Source organism: Ziziphus jujuba, chromosome 10 (assembly GCF_031755915.1).
Source record: "Ziziphus jujuba cultivar Dongzao chromosome 10, ASM3175591v1".
NCBI lineage: Eukaryota > Viridiplantae > Streptophyta > Magnoliopsida > Rosales > Rhamnaceae > Ziziphus > Ziziphus jujuba.
In genome coordinates this window covers 3,787,440-3,806,639 of record NC_083388.1, presented here as the reverse complement: position 1 = coordinate 3,806,639, position 19,200 = coordinate 3,787,440, and the positions used below count along the sequence as shown (strand labels likewise).

The following is a 19,200-nucleotide window of genomic DNA, read 5'->3' as shown; positions in this document are numbered from 1 at the left end:
ATGGTTTGAATTTTATGCTAAAACTGAGAAATTTGAGATGAACCACATTAGTACTTGTGAATTTCAATAATAAGTTATTTATGTTTTTATTTAACTCTTTGTATTTATTAACTAAAAAAGTTACACTCTGAAAAGTTTCAAATCCACCGGCTACCGGGATAATGAAAAAAACAACATTCAAGTTTCCATTTCAAGATCATCTAAGATTTATATGGTCACTGACTGTATCAAATTTCTTTTGGGTTAGTTCTTAGTTTAATGAAAGTTTTTATATTTATTCTTTGTTTAATTTGCCTCAAAAAACGTGAATGCAAAAACAGATTTTTATGCAGTGTATGGCAAACCAACACGCTCTCAGTTTGTATTTCACCTTCCATCTTCTCATAATCTGGGTGTATACGGGCTAGAAAAGGAGTAATTAGAAGCATCCCTGGAAAGACCTAAGAGGCCTGTTATAGTTGTGTTAGCTAGACACATAGTTATGTTGCTCCTGGGTTAAAATGATGACGTTTAGTTATTGGGCCACATCGTTCTTGGACCACGAGTATCAGAGGCAGATATTCATCAACAACGAACAAAGACATTCACAAAACGGGTGTATACAGGCTACGAAACGGGTGTAATTAAAATTACAGGTCGGCAGTGCTAGACTAGACTTATGTTAATGTTGCTTCTGGGCTAAAAACGACTACATTTAGCCGTTGGGCCATGAGATTCTCTGACCATGACTCTAGTCAGAGCAAACCTTGAAAACATGAACCAAAGATGTGATTGAACAAACTGAGACATCAGTCATAAACTAATAAGAAAGAGATTTTCTACTTCAACCAAAAAAAGGCAAAAAAAAATATATATATATATATGGTTATCATATATATATATATATACGGTCAACATAGAAAATTTCTTCCGTACGCCCAGAAGCATTCATAATTTTGCAGTTGATAAACAGTAACAAAGTTAACAAAATTTCTCTTTATCTATTAGCACCTGAGAGATGATTAGCGCTTACATTTGGTACAATAGTGGTATGTTTTTTGCGTATAAATATTTCCACAGTTGTAGCAGAAAGCAGTTCCACGCCTGAAATCAAACCCCATTTAAAAGACGTATTGAAGATTCAAGCATTTAAAAGTTGAGGATGACAATTGAATCCCATGAACATGGACAAATAGTAACTTATCAACTGTTATTTCATAGGCAACAATGTCACGTGAAAATCGGATCATTAAAGAACATGATATTAATTATTGAAATAGAAGGCAATATTTGATAATAAATCTGGAGAGACAATATCTCCAGATATTTAAAGCATTTCAAAGTAATTTAGAAACAAGTCTAACATGGTTTCAGGTACAAAGAGTTTTCCAGAAATTGACACAACTTAGACAAATTTAATTTTTTTTCTTTTTTTTTTGTTTAATACGCAAGGTTGTTAAATATAAGACTATGTTAATGTTATCATCATGATAAACTTTATTTATTTACCAAAAACAAAACCATCATTCAAACAAGACTAAGATATCTCATCCAAATTTGCAAGGAAAAGATCTCTGCATTTTAACATTTGTGGCATGCCCAAAAATCTTACTAAAACCCAAAACCAGTCCAACCTGACTTTGGATAGGAGGGCTAATAATTTTTTATTTTTATTTTTTATTTTAAAGATAGTAATAGAGAGAGAACTAGAGAAAGCAAACGTTTATGTTTGTTAAACATGTTCTATTATCTACCTTGTAAATTTGAGCTGGGTGAAATTATTTGCAGTTCAAGTGTAAAGCAATACACCGACTGTTTGAGAACCAAAACAAATATTATTTCAAAAATTCATATCAACATATGACAAACTCTGTATACTGCTTATTTATAATTACAAAGCAAAATTGCCACCAAACCCGGTCAGAACTCCAATTTATAAAATATACCCATTTCATAGGCCATATTAAAGAACAAAAACACAGATTTCACAAGATAAAAAAGCCAAGTTTCTTATTATTATTTTTTTTTTTTGTTAAAAAAAAAATAAAAAAATGAGTGACATTAGTCTATAGACCTCTCCTCTCTCTCCCTTTCGGACATGTGAATGCGAGATAGAAGTATAATACACAATAGAACCACATTCAATACATAATTAAACAAATATTTATGACATAATTTAATCCTAGGAGTTTCGAGCTAACCATCAATACATCAAAACAGAGTATGCAGAATAAACAAATTGTAAAAAAAATATACATACAAACAACCTGACCTGCATTGCATAAATAGGCAACCTTCTGTTCTCTCAACATAGATTTTTCAATTTGGACACCTTCTCCAATGGTTGTTCCGCGCGAGATTCATCTACATTATACCTTCCCTCTCTCTCCTTTTAATGGTTTCTACTTCGTTCTAAATCTTCATAGAACCAAGCTCGTCATCCATAGAGCCAAACCATCCTCATACTAGTTCTTCAATATTCCATTTTGACCATTCCGCAAACAAACAAAAATATGCAGAGGAGGTTGCGGCCTACTTGCATGGATTCATTAGAATTTTTTTGTTTTTTTGTCAGCGTCATCAGAGTGAAAGGTGATTGGCCTACTCGCTTTTTTTTTTTTTTGGCAATTAATTGCATTATAAAATTTCCCATAAATGTAATGGGATTAAATAACATCCGTCCAAAACAAATAAAATAACGGTTGATGTTTTGATAAAGATGAAATAACAGGTTAATGATATATATACATACATATATATATATATATATATATTTAGATTTAATTAGATGATTTATTATTTATTTATGGTTGTCATCTCAAATAAAATTACAATATAAAATTAATTACAATCCAATCCAAACATTAAGTAGGATTAGAATATCCTATCCTACTCTATTAAATCTAATCCAATCTTCGTTTTTATATCCAATCCAATTCAATTCTACATAAATAGCCTAATTGCAATTAGTGGTTAAAAAAAAAAAAGTGTTCGTATTTTTGTTTTTTTAGGACCATATAGCAAAGAAAAAAAAAAAAAAAAAAAAAGGAAACAAAGTCTCGAACTTATGGGATTATTATATTCCTTTGACGCTTTTTTTTTTTTCCTTTTTTTAATTCAAAAGTAGTTGCTTAATTGAGTTTCACATTCATGCTTTGATTTAAAAAAAAAAAAAAAAAGAAATGTTGTTTGAAATTCCTTCGCTTTATGGGGAACCATCAAGGATTCGATTAGCATATATCATATAATAAAATAAAGAAACTGTCTTTTTCGAGTTTTTCAATTTATTATCCAAAATACATAAATTAGGACAATGGCAAAGCATCAAATGAGTAAGCATGCAAATTGAAACTCACTTTTCTCTTTAATTAAACATTAACTATAGTTGGTGGATTTGTGCTTGCCTTGTATGGTACTCAGCTAGCTAGCTTGCTTTTCCAATTTAATTAAATTATTAATAGAATGTATATTAATTTCTGTTTCTCACTCATCTCATATTCACAATCCTTGCCGATCTGTGATTGAACCCAATTGAGGACGTTCATCTTCACTCACTCTCTGTTTCCTTGGTTTGCATTTGTCCTTCTGATTAAAGTCTCCTTGCAGTTTCTAAATTCTACTTTGCTCAAATCCCTCCTTTTAATCATACTTTCTTGTTTTTGTTTGTTCCTATTTGTTTCTTTTTCTTCAATTCGTATTGTCTCCATAGTTGTATCTAGTACTTTGCAAAATATTCCAAGCTCAAAAAAGAAAAAAAGGAAAAAGCCTTCCCTATGTACTGCACTGCACCTGAAGTTGCTTCCTCTTTTTTATTCACAACCAATTGTTCAGGCACTTAACTATTACCTTACTTTCATTATATTGTTTTGAATTTGCTATGTATTGGTATTTTTGGCTTTCCATTCACTTTATTTTGTGTACTTCACATTCATTTGATATATGTCAATATTAATTATCGTTATTAATTGGTTTGAAATTTTGTACACCTCCTATTTTCATTTTTAGCATATGCTTCCCTTATAGTTTGAAATTTATGCACACTTATGCTAACATTTTCATTTTTAGCAGAAACTGAATTTTAAATTATTTGCAAATTTTCCATTTTTTTAGTAAAAAAATATAAAATGGGCAAAAATCGATGGGTGAAACTAGCAAATCATTAAAATAAAAAAGAAATAATAATTAGAGACTCAAGAATTTAATTTTTGAAGGCGTTATAGTTTGGACTTATCATTACAATATCTAATTTGTATTTTATTCTAATAATGAGACAATGAATTTAATTACTTTGATTTATTATGTTTTCGTATTTAAAATTTTGATCAAATTTTATATTTTATTCTAAAAAAATGAAGGAATTATAAAGAAAGTAAAATTCAAAGGGAAGCTTTTGTTAAAAAATAAAATTGGAAGTACGCAAAAATTTCAAAGGACGTTTATGCAAAGGAAGAAAAATGGTAAATTTCAGTTTAGCCCCTGGGCTTCAGATTTTTTTTTTTAAATGAGACAAATGCATTTCTATTGTGGAAAATTTCACTATAACCCTTTATGTTCCGTTTTAGCCATTTTTCCTAATCAAAATTATATATTTTACTCAAATAACATTTTCAATTTTCTTAATCTTATTTTTTTATTTGTTTATTGAACATTTATGTCTAAGAAACTTATAAAACAAATTTAAAATTGTTATTTGAAAACAAATTTAAAAATATAAAAATAAAATAACCAAGGAAATATTTGTCAATCTGAGTAAGCATCAAAATTGAAGTGTCATTTTAACTCAAAACTATACATTGACTAATAGTTTGGCTACTAATGTCAGGATCCGTTCAAGATCCCTCACCGGAACCCTAAACAAGCTCTGATCCCAGGGAAATCCTACCGGATCCTCCAATCGAAAATCCGGCAGAACCTCCCCTAAGGGTTGGACTTACCACAAATTTTCTGCACTGAAAACACACTTCTATTTACATCTCCTTAGTCCTCCCACATTACTACAATTTAATTCCACAAATTTACAGCACTCCAAAATAATAACAGGAAATTAAGACAGTATTTAATAAAATGTGTCCAATACAGTATACAGAGTATTATACAAATAAATATGGAATTAATACAATGTTAGATAAAGAAGCAATACAAGATGGAGAGGAAAAAGGGAAGAAATGCTTCTTGGACTTTCGGCAATGAACTGAGACGTCGAGTTCGCCCCTGGACAATTAACGTCGACTAACCTGGACCTAAGGAAACGGAATTTAAAAACATGAGATGCTCAGTGAGTAATCCAATCTACTATACAATTATAATAGTAACGATAATTATAGCACATTTGATTAATTAAGAATAAATAAGTAAATAAATAATAATTAGTTGAAAATAATATTTTCTCTCAAAACCCTCATCATTCACTCCGTTAGAAAGGTTCATCTTTTAAAATATTTTCGCAAAACCCATTATTTTATGCCCCAAAAATGAAGGAGTAATTAATTTAATAAATAATTAAATTATCCAAATACGTATAAAAAGTAATGTAATATAATAAAATAAATTTAGAATACTTGCATGAAAGAAATATAACATAAAAGAAAAATTCAATATATAATTCATATAATTTGATTTAATAAACTAAAATAAATAGTATCAAAAATATAATTTAAATACTTACAACAATCATGTAAAATAAATGGTAGAAAAATACTATAATATTCATTTTTAAATATTCAACCAACCTATATAATATTTTTATGGAAAGATACATTTTAAAAACATTAATTTAAAATAAATGACATAAAATATGAATAAATACATTTTAGAAAATACTAATTGAAAATAGGTAATAAAACAAATTAAATACATTTAATTTAAATGTGGCTTTAAAACTTTAGGATTTGAAATTTATATCAGAAAAATAATACTTGACACACCACACTATATACCAGTGATGCCCTATGATACCCAGCGTCCCGAGCACCATCTGGCGGAAGGTTAAAGAGAAAAACTTGCATACGGTCGCTTCGGCGTCCCGGCAATGCCGCTGCTTAAACCGTCATCCCGGCCATGGAGGGGGGCGGCATATGGCCGATATCAAACTTGCCTGCCCTCGGTCCGATGGCAACTCACAGGAGACATTATAACTTGCGCGCTCATCCACATACACAATACAGAACACCAGTATTGTATGAGTGCGTCTAAAACAAATAACCAAGTTTATTATTAAAATACCCAATTTTTCCAAAATTCACAGTGGGAATTATACCATTTTTCAAATTCATATTTCCATATTTTTCTATAATATCACCGGCATAAATCCATCAATATAAATTCCATCAATTTCAAATCCATCAATGAAATCAACAATAATTTAAAATAAATCAAAACCACAATTTCTTTATATTCTTTTGGCACCAAAACATATATTAAAAACATTATAAATTGGCAATACAATTCTAGATAAAAATTCTCATAATATTGAACACATAAACATATTTATGAAATATTCAATTATGAAATATTCCAACAAATTAATTTAATAATTAATAATTTCAATTTCAATTTCATAAAATTCTTTAAATCAAAATATTTTTTAATATACAAATATTTTGATTCACTCAATTGGGCATCAAATTCCACATATAAATCCACTAAATATTTGAAACATAAAATATAAATTTCAAATATTCAATTCATACAAAATATTCACAAATTTAATTTCCAAAATTAATTTGAAGGTGGGTCACTCACATCGAGCACGCAATTAACCCCAAATCCTCCAGGGGATAAATTCCACGACACGCACGTGCTCCTTCTGGAGATCGGACCCGTGGTGGCCGGGATCTCGCCGGAAAGCTCTTGGAATCCAAGTCCTCGATTCTCTCAATCCGTCATGAATTGAGAAAAGTGGACACTGGATTTGGGTTCAGAGGGTCAGAATTAGTGGGAAAGGATGGGCGGTGCAACTGGAAACTCGCCGGAAAGTCGATTTCCTGATGAGCCGCCGTGGTCACCTCCAGCGGCACGTCCAATGGTCACTGGCTGTGATTTTTGGTGGGAAGGTAAATCGGGGAATGGGTGACTCAACGGGACCAGAGGTGAGGCAAACGGAGGTTGGAATAGGGGGAAATCTGGGTTTGAAGTAATCGCCACCGCCGCCGAAAAAGTCTCGATCCGGGCGCGTCGGCGGTCGGTTGGCCATGATTTTTGGCTGTCCGGCCGGTTTTCGGGTGGGCTTCAAGCTAGGGTGGCACGTGTACTGTTCTGGTGGTCGGAAATGGGTGAATGGCGGTTGGCCGATTGTGTTTCTCTCTCTAGCTCTCTTTCTCTCTCTCTCCTCCTTTCTTTCTCTCTCCTCTCCCTGGCTCCCGTGTTTTGACAAAATAAAAGCCACCCATGGGTGATACTGTTCAATCACGGGATTGGTTAAAAATACAACATGTGGCACACACAGTTCACTCAAGTCAAAATATATTAAAATATTACGGTATTCAGAAAAATTTACATGTCCATAACTTTTTAACCAGATATCCAATTTAAGCGTGCCGCTAGTCTATGAACTCGTATCGACGAGTCCTTCACAACCATGCATGAGTCAAAGCTCAACTTTGCATGAACAAAAGTCAAGTCGGGCACCCCTTGGACAGTTTAGACCTCAACTTGTTTTGCTCATAACTTTCAAACCGTAGCTTCGTTTTTGACGTACTACTAGTTTATGGACTCGTGACAATGTGTACTTCGTAACGGTACCTCGATCAATGTGAAATTCTATCAAGAGCAAAAAGTTAATATTTGACCCCTTCTCGGTCAACGACGGTCAAACCCGGTCAACCTTGGTCAAATTTTAGAAATTCCGATGTACTTCGGGACGGGGTGTTACAACTAAAAAAGTTAAACTGAAACAAAAATGAAACCTAGGTAGGCTACAGATTTATACAAAAAAATCTAAAATAAAGGGTGCTAAAGTGAAATTTACCCAAATAATTATCAAATCAAATGTTAGTCCCACTATTATTAATCACCACCACCGCCGTGACAAAACAATTTTTTTCTTCTTTGTTACAAATAATAATTTAATTAATTTTTCCTCGGTTTAACAGAAAATTAAGGAGAAGAAACACAAAGCATATTGGAGGTAAGCATGGATCAGTTTATTATCTCAATTGTTGTAAAAATTAGTGAATATACAGTTGCACCAATTGTTCATGAATTGGGTTATTCCTGCCACTACAAAACAAATGTAGCCAAGCTCAAGACCAAAATTCAGCATTTGGAAGCTGCATAAATCCGGATGCAACATTCTGTTGATAAGGCTACAAGAAATGCCGAAGAAACTGAAGCTGATGTCCAGAATCAGCTGGAAAGAGTATCAAAGATTAGCAAAGAGGCTGAAGATTTTTTCAAACATGAAGACCATGTGAATACCATGTGTTCTTGCAAGTTTTTTCAGATGTTGGTGTCAAGGCATAAGCTGAGCAAGAAAGCAGTGACCATGGCTAAGGCTGTTGATACTGAAATCCAACTAGGAACCACAATATTATTCCTAAAGGTTCCTTATGCTGTATCTCCAAAGGAATATGACATTGAAAATGAGCTTGAAGGCTATATGACTTTCCGTTCAAGAATTTCTACCTTCAAGAAAATTATGGATGCTTTAAGAAATCCTAATGTTAGGATGGTTGGGGTGTATGGTATGGCTGGCATTGGCAAAACCATGCTTGCTAAAGAGGTTGCTAAGGAGGAGAAGTTATTCAATAAGGAAATTATTGTTCCTGTATCACAAACCCCTGATGTTAAAAAATCCAAAGAGAGATTGCGGAGAAGCTAGACCTAAAACTTGATGAGGAAAGCATGTCCGCTAGAGCAGAACAACTGTGCCGTCGACTGAAGCAAAAAATGCAGATCCTCTTAGTTTTAGATGATGTCTGGGAGAAATTGGAGCTGTATCAACTTGGAATTACTTTTGGTAATGATAGGAATCAATGCAAGATGCTCTTAACCTCTAGATTTCACGATGTGATGGAGAATGATATGAGTGCTGACATGATATTCTTGCTTAGAGAACTATCTGATAATGAAGCAAAGGGTTTGTATGGCAAAATATAGGGGATTCACTGATGAACAATCCAGATTTTCAGCATTCGGCTACTGATATTGTCAAAGAATATACAGGCTTACCAATCGCTATAGAAACGGTTGCAAATGCATTGAAAAATAAAACCTCTTCTATTTGGAAAAATGCCATGCAAGAACTAAGAATGCCTTCCCCAGTTAACATCAAAGGCACTTACGATAAATTATTCAAACCTATAAAGCTGAGCTATAAGTACATGGAAAGTGATGAAGCAAAGTTGATGTTGTTGTATATTGGTTTGTATCCAAAAGATTATTACATAAACTTTAGCACCTTTTTTATATGTGGTACCGGGTTGGGGCTATTCCAAGGCATCAAAGAATTGGAAGAGGCAGAACACAAGGTGCTTATACTAGTTGAAAATCTTAAGTCTTGTTGTTTTTTAACAGATGGTGTTCAACCTCACACAGTCAAAATGCATGATGTTATTCATGATGTTGTCACCTCAATTGGTTCCCAGGAAAGGCGAATGTTCAACCTCAGAAATTATGTTCCTAAGCTGGAAGACAGTGGAAAACTCAAAGATGCAACTGCAGTTTCACTACTCTATAGCAGCGATGAGTCTCAGCTTCCTGAAAGGTTAGAATGTCTGCAGCTCAAGTTTCTTTTAGTGATATGCTATGATCTATCTTTATGGAGGGATCGATATTCCTAAATGTCAAAACCATTTTTTTGAAGAAATGAAGGAGCTTAGAGTTCTAGAGTTGTTTGCTTTGTGTTTAACAACTTTGCCTCCATTTTGTTTCCTTCAACAACTTCAATGTCTAGGTTTGTATGGTTGTGACTTAGGAGATGTGGCCTTGATTGGAGAGTTGAAGAGTTTAAAAAACCTTCATATTGAAGACTCTAATATTGTGGAGTTGCCAAAACAAATTGGACAACTGACTCGTCTGCAATTGTTAAATTTGAGTAATTGTCCCAAACTTGAAGTGATCGAACACAATTTCATATTAAGTTTGATACATTTGGAAGAGTCTCATTTGCAAGACAGCTTTACAAAATGGGACATGGACAGAGGCAACTGTGACAGAAGAAATGCTAGTCTTATTGAGTTAAAGACTGTCTCGATTGAGCACTTTGCATATAGACATACCGGATGTGAACATTGTGCCAAAAGACTTGTTCTGTATGAAGTTGAAGAGATATCAAATATTAATAGGAAGACTTCCAACAAATTTGTATGACATGTTTATTATGTTGAGTTCAAATTGTTCAACAATTTTAGGACTTGACGAGCTTGACATAAGAAGATTGAGGGAAGATCATCATCTTAAAATGTTGTTGGAAGCATCTGAAGTTCTCAATCTGCGCAAATCAAAAGGCGTGAAGAATCTTGTTTATGATTTAGATCTAGAAGGTTTACCACAGTTGAAGAATCTCGTAATTGTGGAGAATGATGAAATGGTGTACATCATTAATTCCATGGAGCAAAATCATCCTTGCTGTGCCTTTCTATCTTTAGAGTTACTATATCTTGAGAAACTTATGAAACTGGAAAAGATGTGCTATGGAAAACTCTCAACAGATTCGTTTGGCAAATTAAGAGTTGTAAAAGTGAGAGATTGTGATAGATTGAAGAATCTCTTCTCCTTCTCCATTGCCCAACAACTTGAGGAAATTGAAGTAATTGAATGTAAGATGCTGAGAGAGATAGTTTATTTAAGAGACTATGATCCCAGCATCATTCCTACAAAAGCCAATGCTCAGTTTGCATTTCATCAATTGCGCTCTTTGATAATGGAATCCTCAACGAAGCTCGTTCACTTTTTTATTCTAAATTGGAGGCTAGTTTCCCAAGTCGAAGGAAAGATGGACATCCCCTACCATTGTTCAATAAAATGGTATAATTCTACAACTTCTATATATATATATATATATATAATTAGGATTTTAGGTATTGGTACTAGTTATTAGTTTCGAGTATTGACAAGATTAAACTTGATCTGTTTACAGGTTGCATTTCCTAACTTGAAGGTTTTTGGTGTTGTCCAAACTTGACTCGGAAATGTTATGGCCAGACCAACTTCCAGAAACATTTAACGTGCAGAATCTAAAAACCTTGACTGTTAATGGCTGTCTTTGCTTAAAGCATATGTCATCTTTTGCCACAGCAGGAAGCGTTGTACATCTCAAGCACCTTGAGGTATGTCACTGCACTGTTATGGAAGAGGTAATAGCCATAAATGACATAAGAGACTTACAGAGGATGGATAAGAAACTCCTCCCCAATCTAAAATTTTTGAGTCTGAAAGATCTCCCAGGTTTTGCTTCATAAGTTGTCTAAAGTTCCCATCTATGGAGGGATTGAAGATTGATGCTTGTCCCAAATTTGAAGTTGTAGATTTACTTGGAGAGATAAAGAATTTGGAAATTTTTCACTTTCTCATCCAGATATTGTGGAGTTGCCCAGAGAATTAGGACATTTAACTTGTTCTCGGTTATTAACTTTGAGAAATTGTCCTAAACTTGAAATGATTGAACCTGATACCATATCTAGCTTGATAAGTTTAGAAGAGTTGTATATGGCGAATTGTTTTACACAATGGGAGACCGAAAAGAGTAATGCATGTCTTTCCGAGTTGAAGAATCTGACCCGTTTATCCACTTTACGTCTAGCTATACCAGATGCCAACGGTTTGCCAAAGGATTTGTTTCATACAAAATTGGGAAGATATAACATAAATATAGGAGAACATGAGCTCATGCCTGAGAAATTTCAAATTTCAAGAAAGTTGGACCTCAAGCTCGAAACTAGCAGTCTATTAGAGGAGCATTCAGGCCTTCAAATGTTAATGAAAGGGTCTGAAGAATTGGGTTTAAATGGATTAGAGGGTCTAACAAATGTTGTTTATGATCTAGATTGGGAGGGTTTTCCACAATTGAAGTTTTTTTGTATTCCAAAATAATGTTGGAATTCAATTCATCATCAACTCAATGGAGGAGATTCATCCTTGTGGTGCCTTTGAAAGCTTGGAGTCTTTCTTAAAAGACTGGTGAACCTTGAAAAACTCTGTCATGGGAAACTGACAGAAAAATGTTTTGGAAAATTAAGAGGGATAGATGTGCGCAACTGTAACAGATTGAAGTCTTTTCTCATTATCTGAAGCAAGAATCCTTTTGAAACTTGAAGAAGTCAGAGTAGCTGAATGTAGTATGATGGAGGAGATAGTTATCCGTGAAATAGAAGATGATCATAACCAAAACATTAGCAACAAAGCTGCTAATAATCAGATTGAGTTTCCTGAACCATATTCCTTGAAGCTAAAATCACTACCTAAATTTATACAAGTTTTTACTGAAATGAAGACAAACAGCACATGTTGGAGCGCAGAGGAGGAAGTGGTAGCAAATTTTTCCATACCCTTTTTCAACAAAAGGTGTACTCTTTACATACAATCTGTCAACCTATATACATATATATATATATATATACACACACACATATATGCTTAAGTTTATGTTCCATGAAAGCTTTACTGTCTGAATTATTATTGTTAATGACTAGTCTGTCATGCTTCGTGGGGTGCATAAATTTGTTGTGGTTCTCCGACCACTTTAGAGAAGAAATATGAGAAGAAAAATAAAAAGAATTCTATTACTCTCTTGGAAATAAAATACAAAAATACAAAAACTTCTCTCTTGGATTCTCACGTGGAATCTCTCTCTACACTCTCCAATTCTCTCTGGAATTGCTCACTCTTCTCTCAAGCTCTCTCTGGAACTTATTGAGCTTGCTCTCTTGGCTTGGTTTTCATGCAACGGGAAGGAGCCTATTTATAGGCTTACAAGGCCACAATCTTCAACAGCTTAGCCCACAATTGTTGATCGGTGCAGCAATGGTGTCAAAAATGGTGGCTGTGGTTGGTGAGGCTGTGGTTGGTGGGCTGTGGTTGGTGCGGCTGGACTTCACAATTCTCCCCCTCCAGCCGCATTTAAAACTGATGGTCATCTGCCATCTATTCCAGCTATGTCTCTGCATAGCTTCAGCTTCTCTTGAGCAACAACTTTTGTTAGCATATCTGCTGGATTCTCTTTTGTGTGAATCTTCATCAGTTTCAGCAACTGTTGGTCTATTACTTCGCGTATCCAATGATAGCGAATGTCAATGTGCTTTGTACGGGAATGATACATTGAGTTTTTGCTCAAATCCATGGCACTTTGGTTATCACAATGTATCTTGTAGTCTTCTTGCTTGATGCCCAATTCTGTGAGAAAACGCTTTAACCACAACATTTCCTTACCCGCTTCCGCTGCGGCAATGTACTCTGCTTCAGTAGTGGATAAAGCAACACACTTCTGCAATCTTGACTGCCATGACACAGCTCCCCCTGCAAAAGTGTAGAGATAACCTGATGTAGACTTTCTATTATCAGGGTCTCCGGCCATATCTGCATCTGTATAGCCTTCTAAGATTGGATCACCTCCCCCGTAGCACAAGCACAGCTTCGATGTACCTTTAAGATACCTGAGAATCCATTTGACTGCTTCCCAGTGTTTCTTTCCAGGATTTGAAAGAAATCTGCTCATAACACCTACTGCATGAGCAATGTCTGGTCTGGTACACACCATTGCATACATCAGACTTCCTACCGCTGAAGAATATGGTACTGAAGCCATCTCCTCTATCTCTTCTTTGGATGAGGGGCACAATCTCTTACTCAACTTGAAATGATTTGCAAGTGGAATGCTGACCGGTTTGGCTTTATCCATGTTGAATCTCTTTATCACCCGTTCAACATACTTCTCTTGAGATAGCCATAACCTTCTATTTTTCCTGTCTCGGATTATTTGCATTCCCAAAATTTGTTGAGCTGGTCCTAAGTCTTTCATATCAAAAGACTTAGACAATTCTTTCTTCAGCTTACTAATCTTCATTGCATCTTGTCCAATGATCAATATGTCGTCCACATATAGCAAAAGTGCAATGAAGTTTCCACCTGAAAATTTTTGAATATAAACACACTGGTCTGCTGCAGTCCTTTTATAGCCTTGACTCACCATAAACGAGTCAAACTTCTTATACCATTGTCTTGGTGCTTGCTTGAGGCCATACAAGCTTTTCTTTAGCTTGCATACGAGGTTTTCTTTCCCTGAAACCTCAAATCCTTCTGGCTGCTCCATGTAGATTTCTTCATGTAAATCACCGTGAAGAAATGTTGTCTTCACATCCATCTGTTCAAGTTCTAGGTTTAGACTTGCTACTAAACCAAAAATGACTCGAATTGAAGTCATTTTTACCACTGGTGAAAAAATCTCATCAAAGTCAATTCCTTTCTTCTGAAGAAATCCTTTGACCACCAATCGAGCTTTGTGTTTCACCACCTTTCCACTGCCATCTTTCTTGAGCTTGAACACCCATTTATTCTTTAGTGCCTTCTTTCCTGTTGGAAGCTCGACCAACTCATAAGTATGATTTTTCTGCAAGGATTCCATCTCATCTTGCATTGCTTGCAGCCACTTTTCCTTCTCTTGATGAGAAACAGCTTCCTGGAAACTCTCTGGCCCCCCCTCTTCAGTAAGCAGAATATACTCAGATTCTGGAAATCTCTTTGATGGAATTCGGCCTCGCTCAAATCTCCGAACTTGTAAACCACTGGTTTCAGGAGATGTACCATCATCTGATCGCTGTGATGGCCCTGCAGCTGCTTGAGAGGATTGAGTCTCCCCTTGCTCAGTATCCCCTTCTTCCTCCTGGTCTGCTTCTGGTATATCTTCATGCACCTCATTATCTTCTGTGGCTATTTGTGCTGGTGCTGGATTAGGACAAAAATTCTCGGCACTAGAACTATAATTAGGAGACATTCTGGGCTTTTCAATGTCTTCCATTTTCTGGTTTTCATGGAATACTACATCCCTGCTTCTAATAACCTTCTTTGTTTTCGGGTCCCATAACCTGTATCCGAATTCTTCATCTCCATATCCTATAAAGATGCATGGAGTAGATCTTGCATCGAGCTTCTGTCTGAGCTCCTTGGATACATGTACATAAGCTAAACAACCAAACACTCTTAAATGAAAGTAGGAGGGAATCTTACCCGACCACATTTTCTCCGGAATTTCAAAATTCAACGGTACTGACGGTGATCTGTTGATTAAATAGCAGGCGGCACGAACATCTTCTCCCCAGAATGGCTTTGGCAGCTTAGCCATACTGATCATACTTCTGACCTTTTCCATAATGGTTCGGTTCATTCTTTCGGCTATTCCATTATGTTGTGGGGTGCGAGGGACCGTCTTCTCATGTCGAATGCCGTGTCTTCTGCAGTAGGCATCGAACTCCTTGGAAGTATACTCGCCTCCATTATCTGAGCGGAGACATTTCAGCTTCTTTCCTGTTTCACGCTCTACCATGGTATGAAACAGTTTGAAGTAATCCAATACCTGGTCCTTTGTCTTCAAGAAATATACCCACACCTTCCATGAAGCATCATCAATGAAGGTCAGGAAATACTTGTTGCCACCTAATGATTCCACCTCCATGGGACCACAAACATCAGAGTGCACCAGACTAAGCAACTCTGATCTTCTCAATGCAGAGGAACTGAAGGAGACTCTATGTTGCTTACCAAACAAGCAGTGATTACAAGGATCTAGCGCAGCATCCTTGCAAACAGTGATAAGCTTCTTCCTTGCCAAAGTGGACAATCCTTTTTCACTCATGTGACCGAGTCTCTGGTGCCACAGATTTTGAGACGCCTCTCCTTCTGCAATATTGAGGCTGTCTGCACATATCTTCACATGAGTCTTGTACAACGTTCCACAAATATGTCCTCGGGCGACAACTATGGCACCTTTCGTCATTTTCCATGTGCCTTTGCTGAAGTAGTTGTCATAGCCTTGCTTGTCTAAGGCTGCTCCCGAAAGTAGATTAAGCCGAAGATCTGGAACATGACGGACATCCTTCAAAGTGATTGTACAACCAACATTTGTTTTTATCTGAATATCACCAGTTCCCATAATCTTTGCGAAACTGGAATTTCCCATCTTTACCGTACCAAAGTCTCCTGCTTTGTACGTTTTGAAGAAATCTCTATGTGGAGTGACATGGTAGGATGCTGCAGTATCGACTACCCACTCAACATCTTGGGTTGATATATGAAGGCATGTCTCTTCTTCGGTGGAGCAGAGCGTCACTTCTCCTGTACAAGTGACTAGTGTCTCTCCATCCTTCTTCGGCTGATTACCTTGGAGTCTCTGCTCTCTCAATAACTTTCTGCAGTTCTTCTTCATGTGACCCTCCAGGCCACAATGATAGCACTTATACGATGATTTTCTGCCGTCTGTAGATCTGCCTCTGCTCTTGCTCCTGCCTCTCCCCCTATCTCGACCACCTCTTTGCTGTCTTCCTCTCTCTGTGACGAGGGCATGTGACTGATCCATGCCAATGTCCTTTCTCCTGGCCTCTTCATTAAATAGGGCATCCTTAACCATAGACAGAGTAAGTTTGCCATTCGGGGCCGAATTGCTGAGAGAGACTACCAATGTCTCCCAACTGTCTGGAAGAGAGCTTAGAAGTAGGAAGGCCTGATCCTCATCCCCTAGTTGGTAATCCACAGCAGATAGTTGATTTACCAAGCTCTGGAACTCACTGGTATGCTCGGCTACAGAAGTTCCACTCTGTAATGTTAGATGTACCAATCGCTTAAGCAACAGGGCTTTGTTCCGAGCAGTCTTGGCCTGGTACATGTCCTCCAATTTTGTCCAGAGGGCATATGCATTCGTTTCCTTCGCTACATGATGGAAGACACTGTGGTCGATCCATTGCTTGATCTGACCGATCGTTTTCTTGTTTAATTTCTTCCATTCTGCTACTTTGCTGGGATCGGGGTTTTCTCCTTTAGCTTCTATAGGATCAAACAGATCCTTACAATTGAGGAGATCTTCCATTCGAGGTCTCCAAAGTGTATAATTTGTGGCAGTGAGCTTAACCATAGCTCCCGAAGATGATTCTTCCATTGACATTATGGCTTGACCAAAAATGGAGCTGAATTTGGCAAAACGGAGTTAACCGTTGCGTCCGGAACGGCCGAAAATGGTGGACTTGACTCTTCCGGGGTCAAAATATAATTACCAGAAATTTTGGGGCAAATCTGTAATTTCACAAAATTTCTAGGTCAACTTGCAAATACAGAAACTACAAGGGTCAATCTGTAATTTCCAATAGTTCAGGGGCTGTACCGTAATTTCAGAAAACTACAGGGGTCAATCTGTAATTTTCAATAATTCAGGGGCTGTTCCATAATTTCAGAAAATATTGATGACGTGGCAACTGGTGCTGACGTGGCAGATGATGTGGCTGTCGACGTGTCGGCTGGGGTGGCAGGGGATGTGGCAGGGGTGTGCTGACGTGGCTGCTGACGTGGTCGTCTTCAACCTCCAGACGGCGTGTGCAGCGCATGGGGCGCGTGAGTTGTTGCAGAAATCTTCAGGCGGCGCGTGCGACGTTCTCTTGCTCTCCGGCGAACTTCGTTGTTCTCCTCTCGTCGGGCACTTTCACCTGGTATTGTCAAATTAATTATTTGAGCAACTTTTCAAAACACCAACTTGAAGAACAGTAGCTTTATTTCTTCAAATTTTGGACCTAAGCTCTCGACCTGGAGCTCTGATACCACTTGTTGTGGTTCTCCGACCACTTTAGAGAAGAAATATGAGAAGAAAAATAAAAAGAATTCTATTACTCTCTTGGAAATAAAATACAAAAATACAAAAACTTCTCTCTTGGATTCTCACGTGGAATCTCTCTCTACACTCTCCAATTCTCTCTGGAATTGCTCACTCTTCTCTCAAGCTCTCTCTGGAACTTATTGAGCTTGCTCTCTTGGCTTGGTTTTCATGCAACGGGAAGGAGCCTATTTATAGGCTTACAAGGCCACAATCTTCAACAGCTTAGCCCACAATTGTTGATCGGTGCAGCAATGGTGTCAAAAATGGTGGCTGTGGTTGGTGAGGCTGTGGTTGGTGGGCTGTGGTTGGTGCGGCTGGACTTCACAAAATTAGCATTATTAGTTTACAAAACTTATATAGCGTATTGCGTGCATAAATTCGATTATTATAATGTTTTAGTTAGTTACTTAATTAGCATAATATGCAGGCTGTGTATAGATTATTAATATTGTTTTCTCAGGTTAAATTTCCCAAGGTGGAAACATTGACACTAATGGGTATCTCAACCCTGAGTGCAATATGGAATTGTCAATACGAAGGCCAAGTTGGTGATGATCAAGAACATGCCGGAATACTTTTCAGTTTGGAAGGATTAAAACTGAGTGAGCTACCCCGGCTGAAGCATTTATGGGAGGATGATTATCACCATGGAAGAGCATTCAACAATTTGAAAATTCTAATTGTGAATGGATGTGACAGATTGAAGAAGTTAGTCCCATCTCCCATATCATTCAAGAACTTGAGATTTCTCAGAGTGTCAAAATGCCATGGAATGGAGAATCTATTAAAATCCTCAACAGCTAAAAGCTTGACACAAGTGAGAGGAATGAGTGTCACTGAATGCAGTTTCAGCAAAAAAAAAAAAATAAATAAATAAATAAAAGAGTGTCACTGAATGCAGAAGAATGATGGAAATAGTGGTAGATGATTACAAGGGAAGTGATATTGAAATAGAAGAAGGTGAAGTTGTTTTTGACCATTTGGAGGTCTTGGAGCTTGTTGATACACCAAGCCCGTGAGTTTCTATTCAGGGAACAATCATATTTTGAGATTTCCAAACTTGAAGGGGGTTGCTGTCAGATGCAGAGTTTCTGCAATGGACAAATAAGCACTCCAAATCTGAAGAGATTAATATTAAGTGCACTGACAGCGAACAAGAAAGATGAAGATGGAGATGGGAGACCAAAACGAAGATGAAGTTGATAGTGGTGGTAATATTTTAGAATGGGATGATGGAAGATAGGATTTTGATGAGGAAGAATATAGTGATAGGCCAATGATGCAGTTAAAAGAGGGTGATATTAATGCCACCGTTAGACAATTATCGGAAAGCCGCCCAGTTGATACTCGATCAATTGTGTTTCTTTTATAGCAAGGCACAAAAATATTCACAAAGCCATTCATTTTTTTTTTTTCTTTATTCTTCTTCATCT

The 19,200-nt window shown here is 36.5% G+C and overlaps 1 protein-coding gene across 1 annotated transcript; it reads left to right on the top strand.

The window, feature by feature from the left end:
• Positions 1–8,820: 8,820 nt before the first annotated feature.
• On the top strand, positions 8,821–18,964 carry LOC132799629 (probable disease resistance protein At4g27220). Its single transcript, XM_060811940.1, has 10 exons — positions 8,821–9,055; positions 9,142–9,339; positions 9,493–9,690; positions 9,872–10,120; positions 10,329–10,809; positions 11,078–11,364; positions 11,495–11,971; positions 12,210–12,445; positions 18,228–18,584; positions 18,848–18,964. The coding sequence occupies exons 1-10, from the start codon at positions 8,821–8,823 to the stop codon at positions 18,962–18,964; spliced, it is 2,835 nt and encodes a 944-aa protein (XP_060667923.1).
• Positions 18,965–19,200: the final 236 nt, after the last annotated feature.

Excerpts from the sequence above, each read along its gene's own strand:
- LOC132799629 (XM_060811940.1), top strand. The coding sequence starts at position 8,821 with ATGTCCGCTAGAGCAGAACAACTGTGCCGTCGACTGAAGCAAAAAATG. Across the intron at positions 9,340-9,492 it reads GTTGATGTTGTTGTATATTG|ATGGTGTTCAACCTCACACA; the intron begins GTTTGTATCCAA and ends GTTTTTTAACAG. Across the intron at positions 10,810-11,077 it reads CCTACAAAAGCCAATGCTCA|GTTTTTGGTGTTGTCCAAAC; the intron begins GTTTGCATTTCA and ends CCTAACTTGAAG.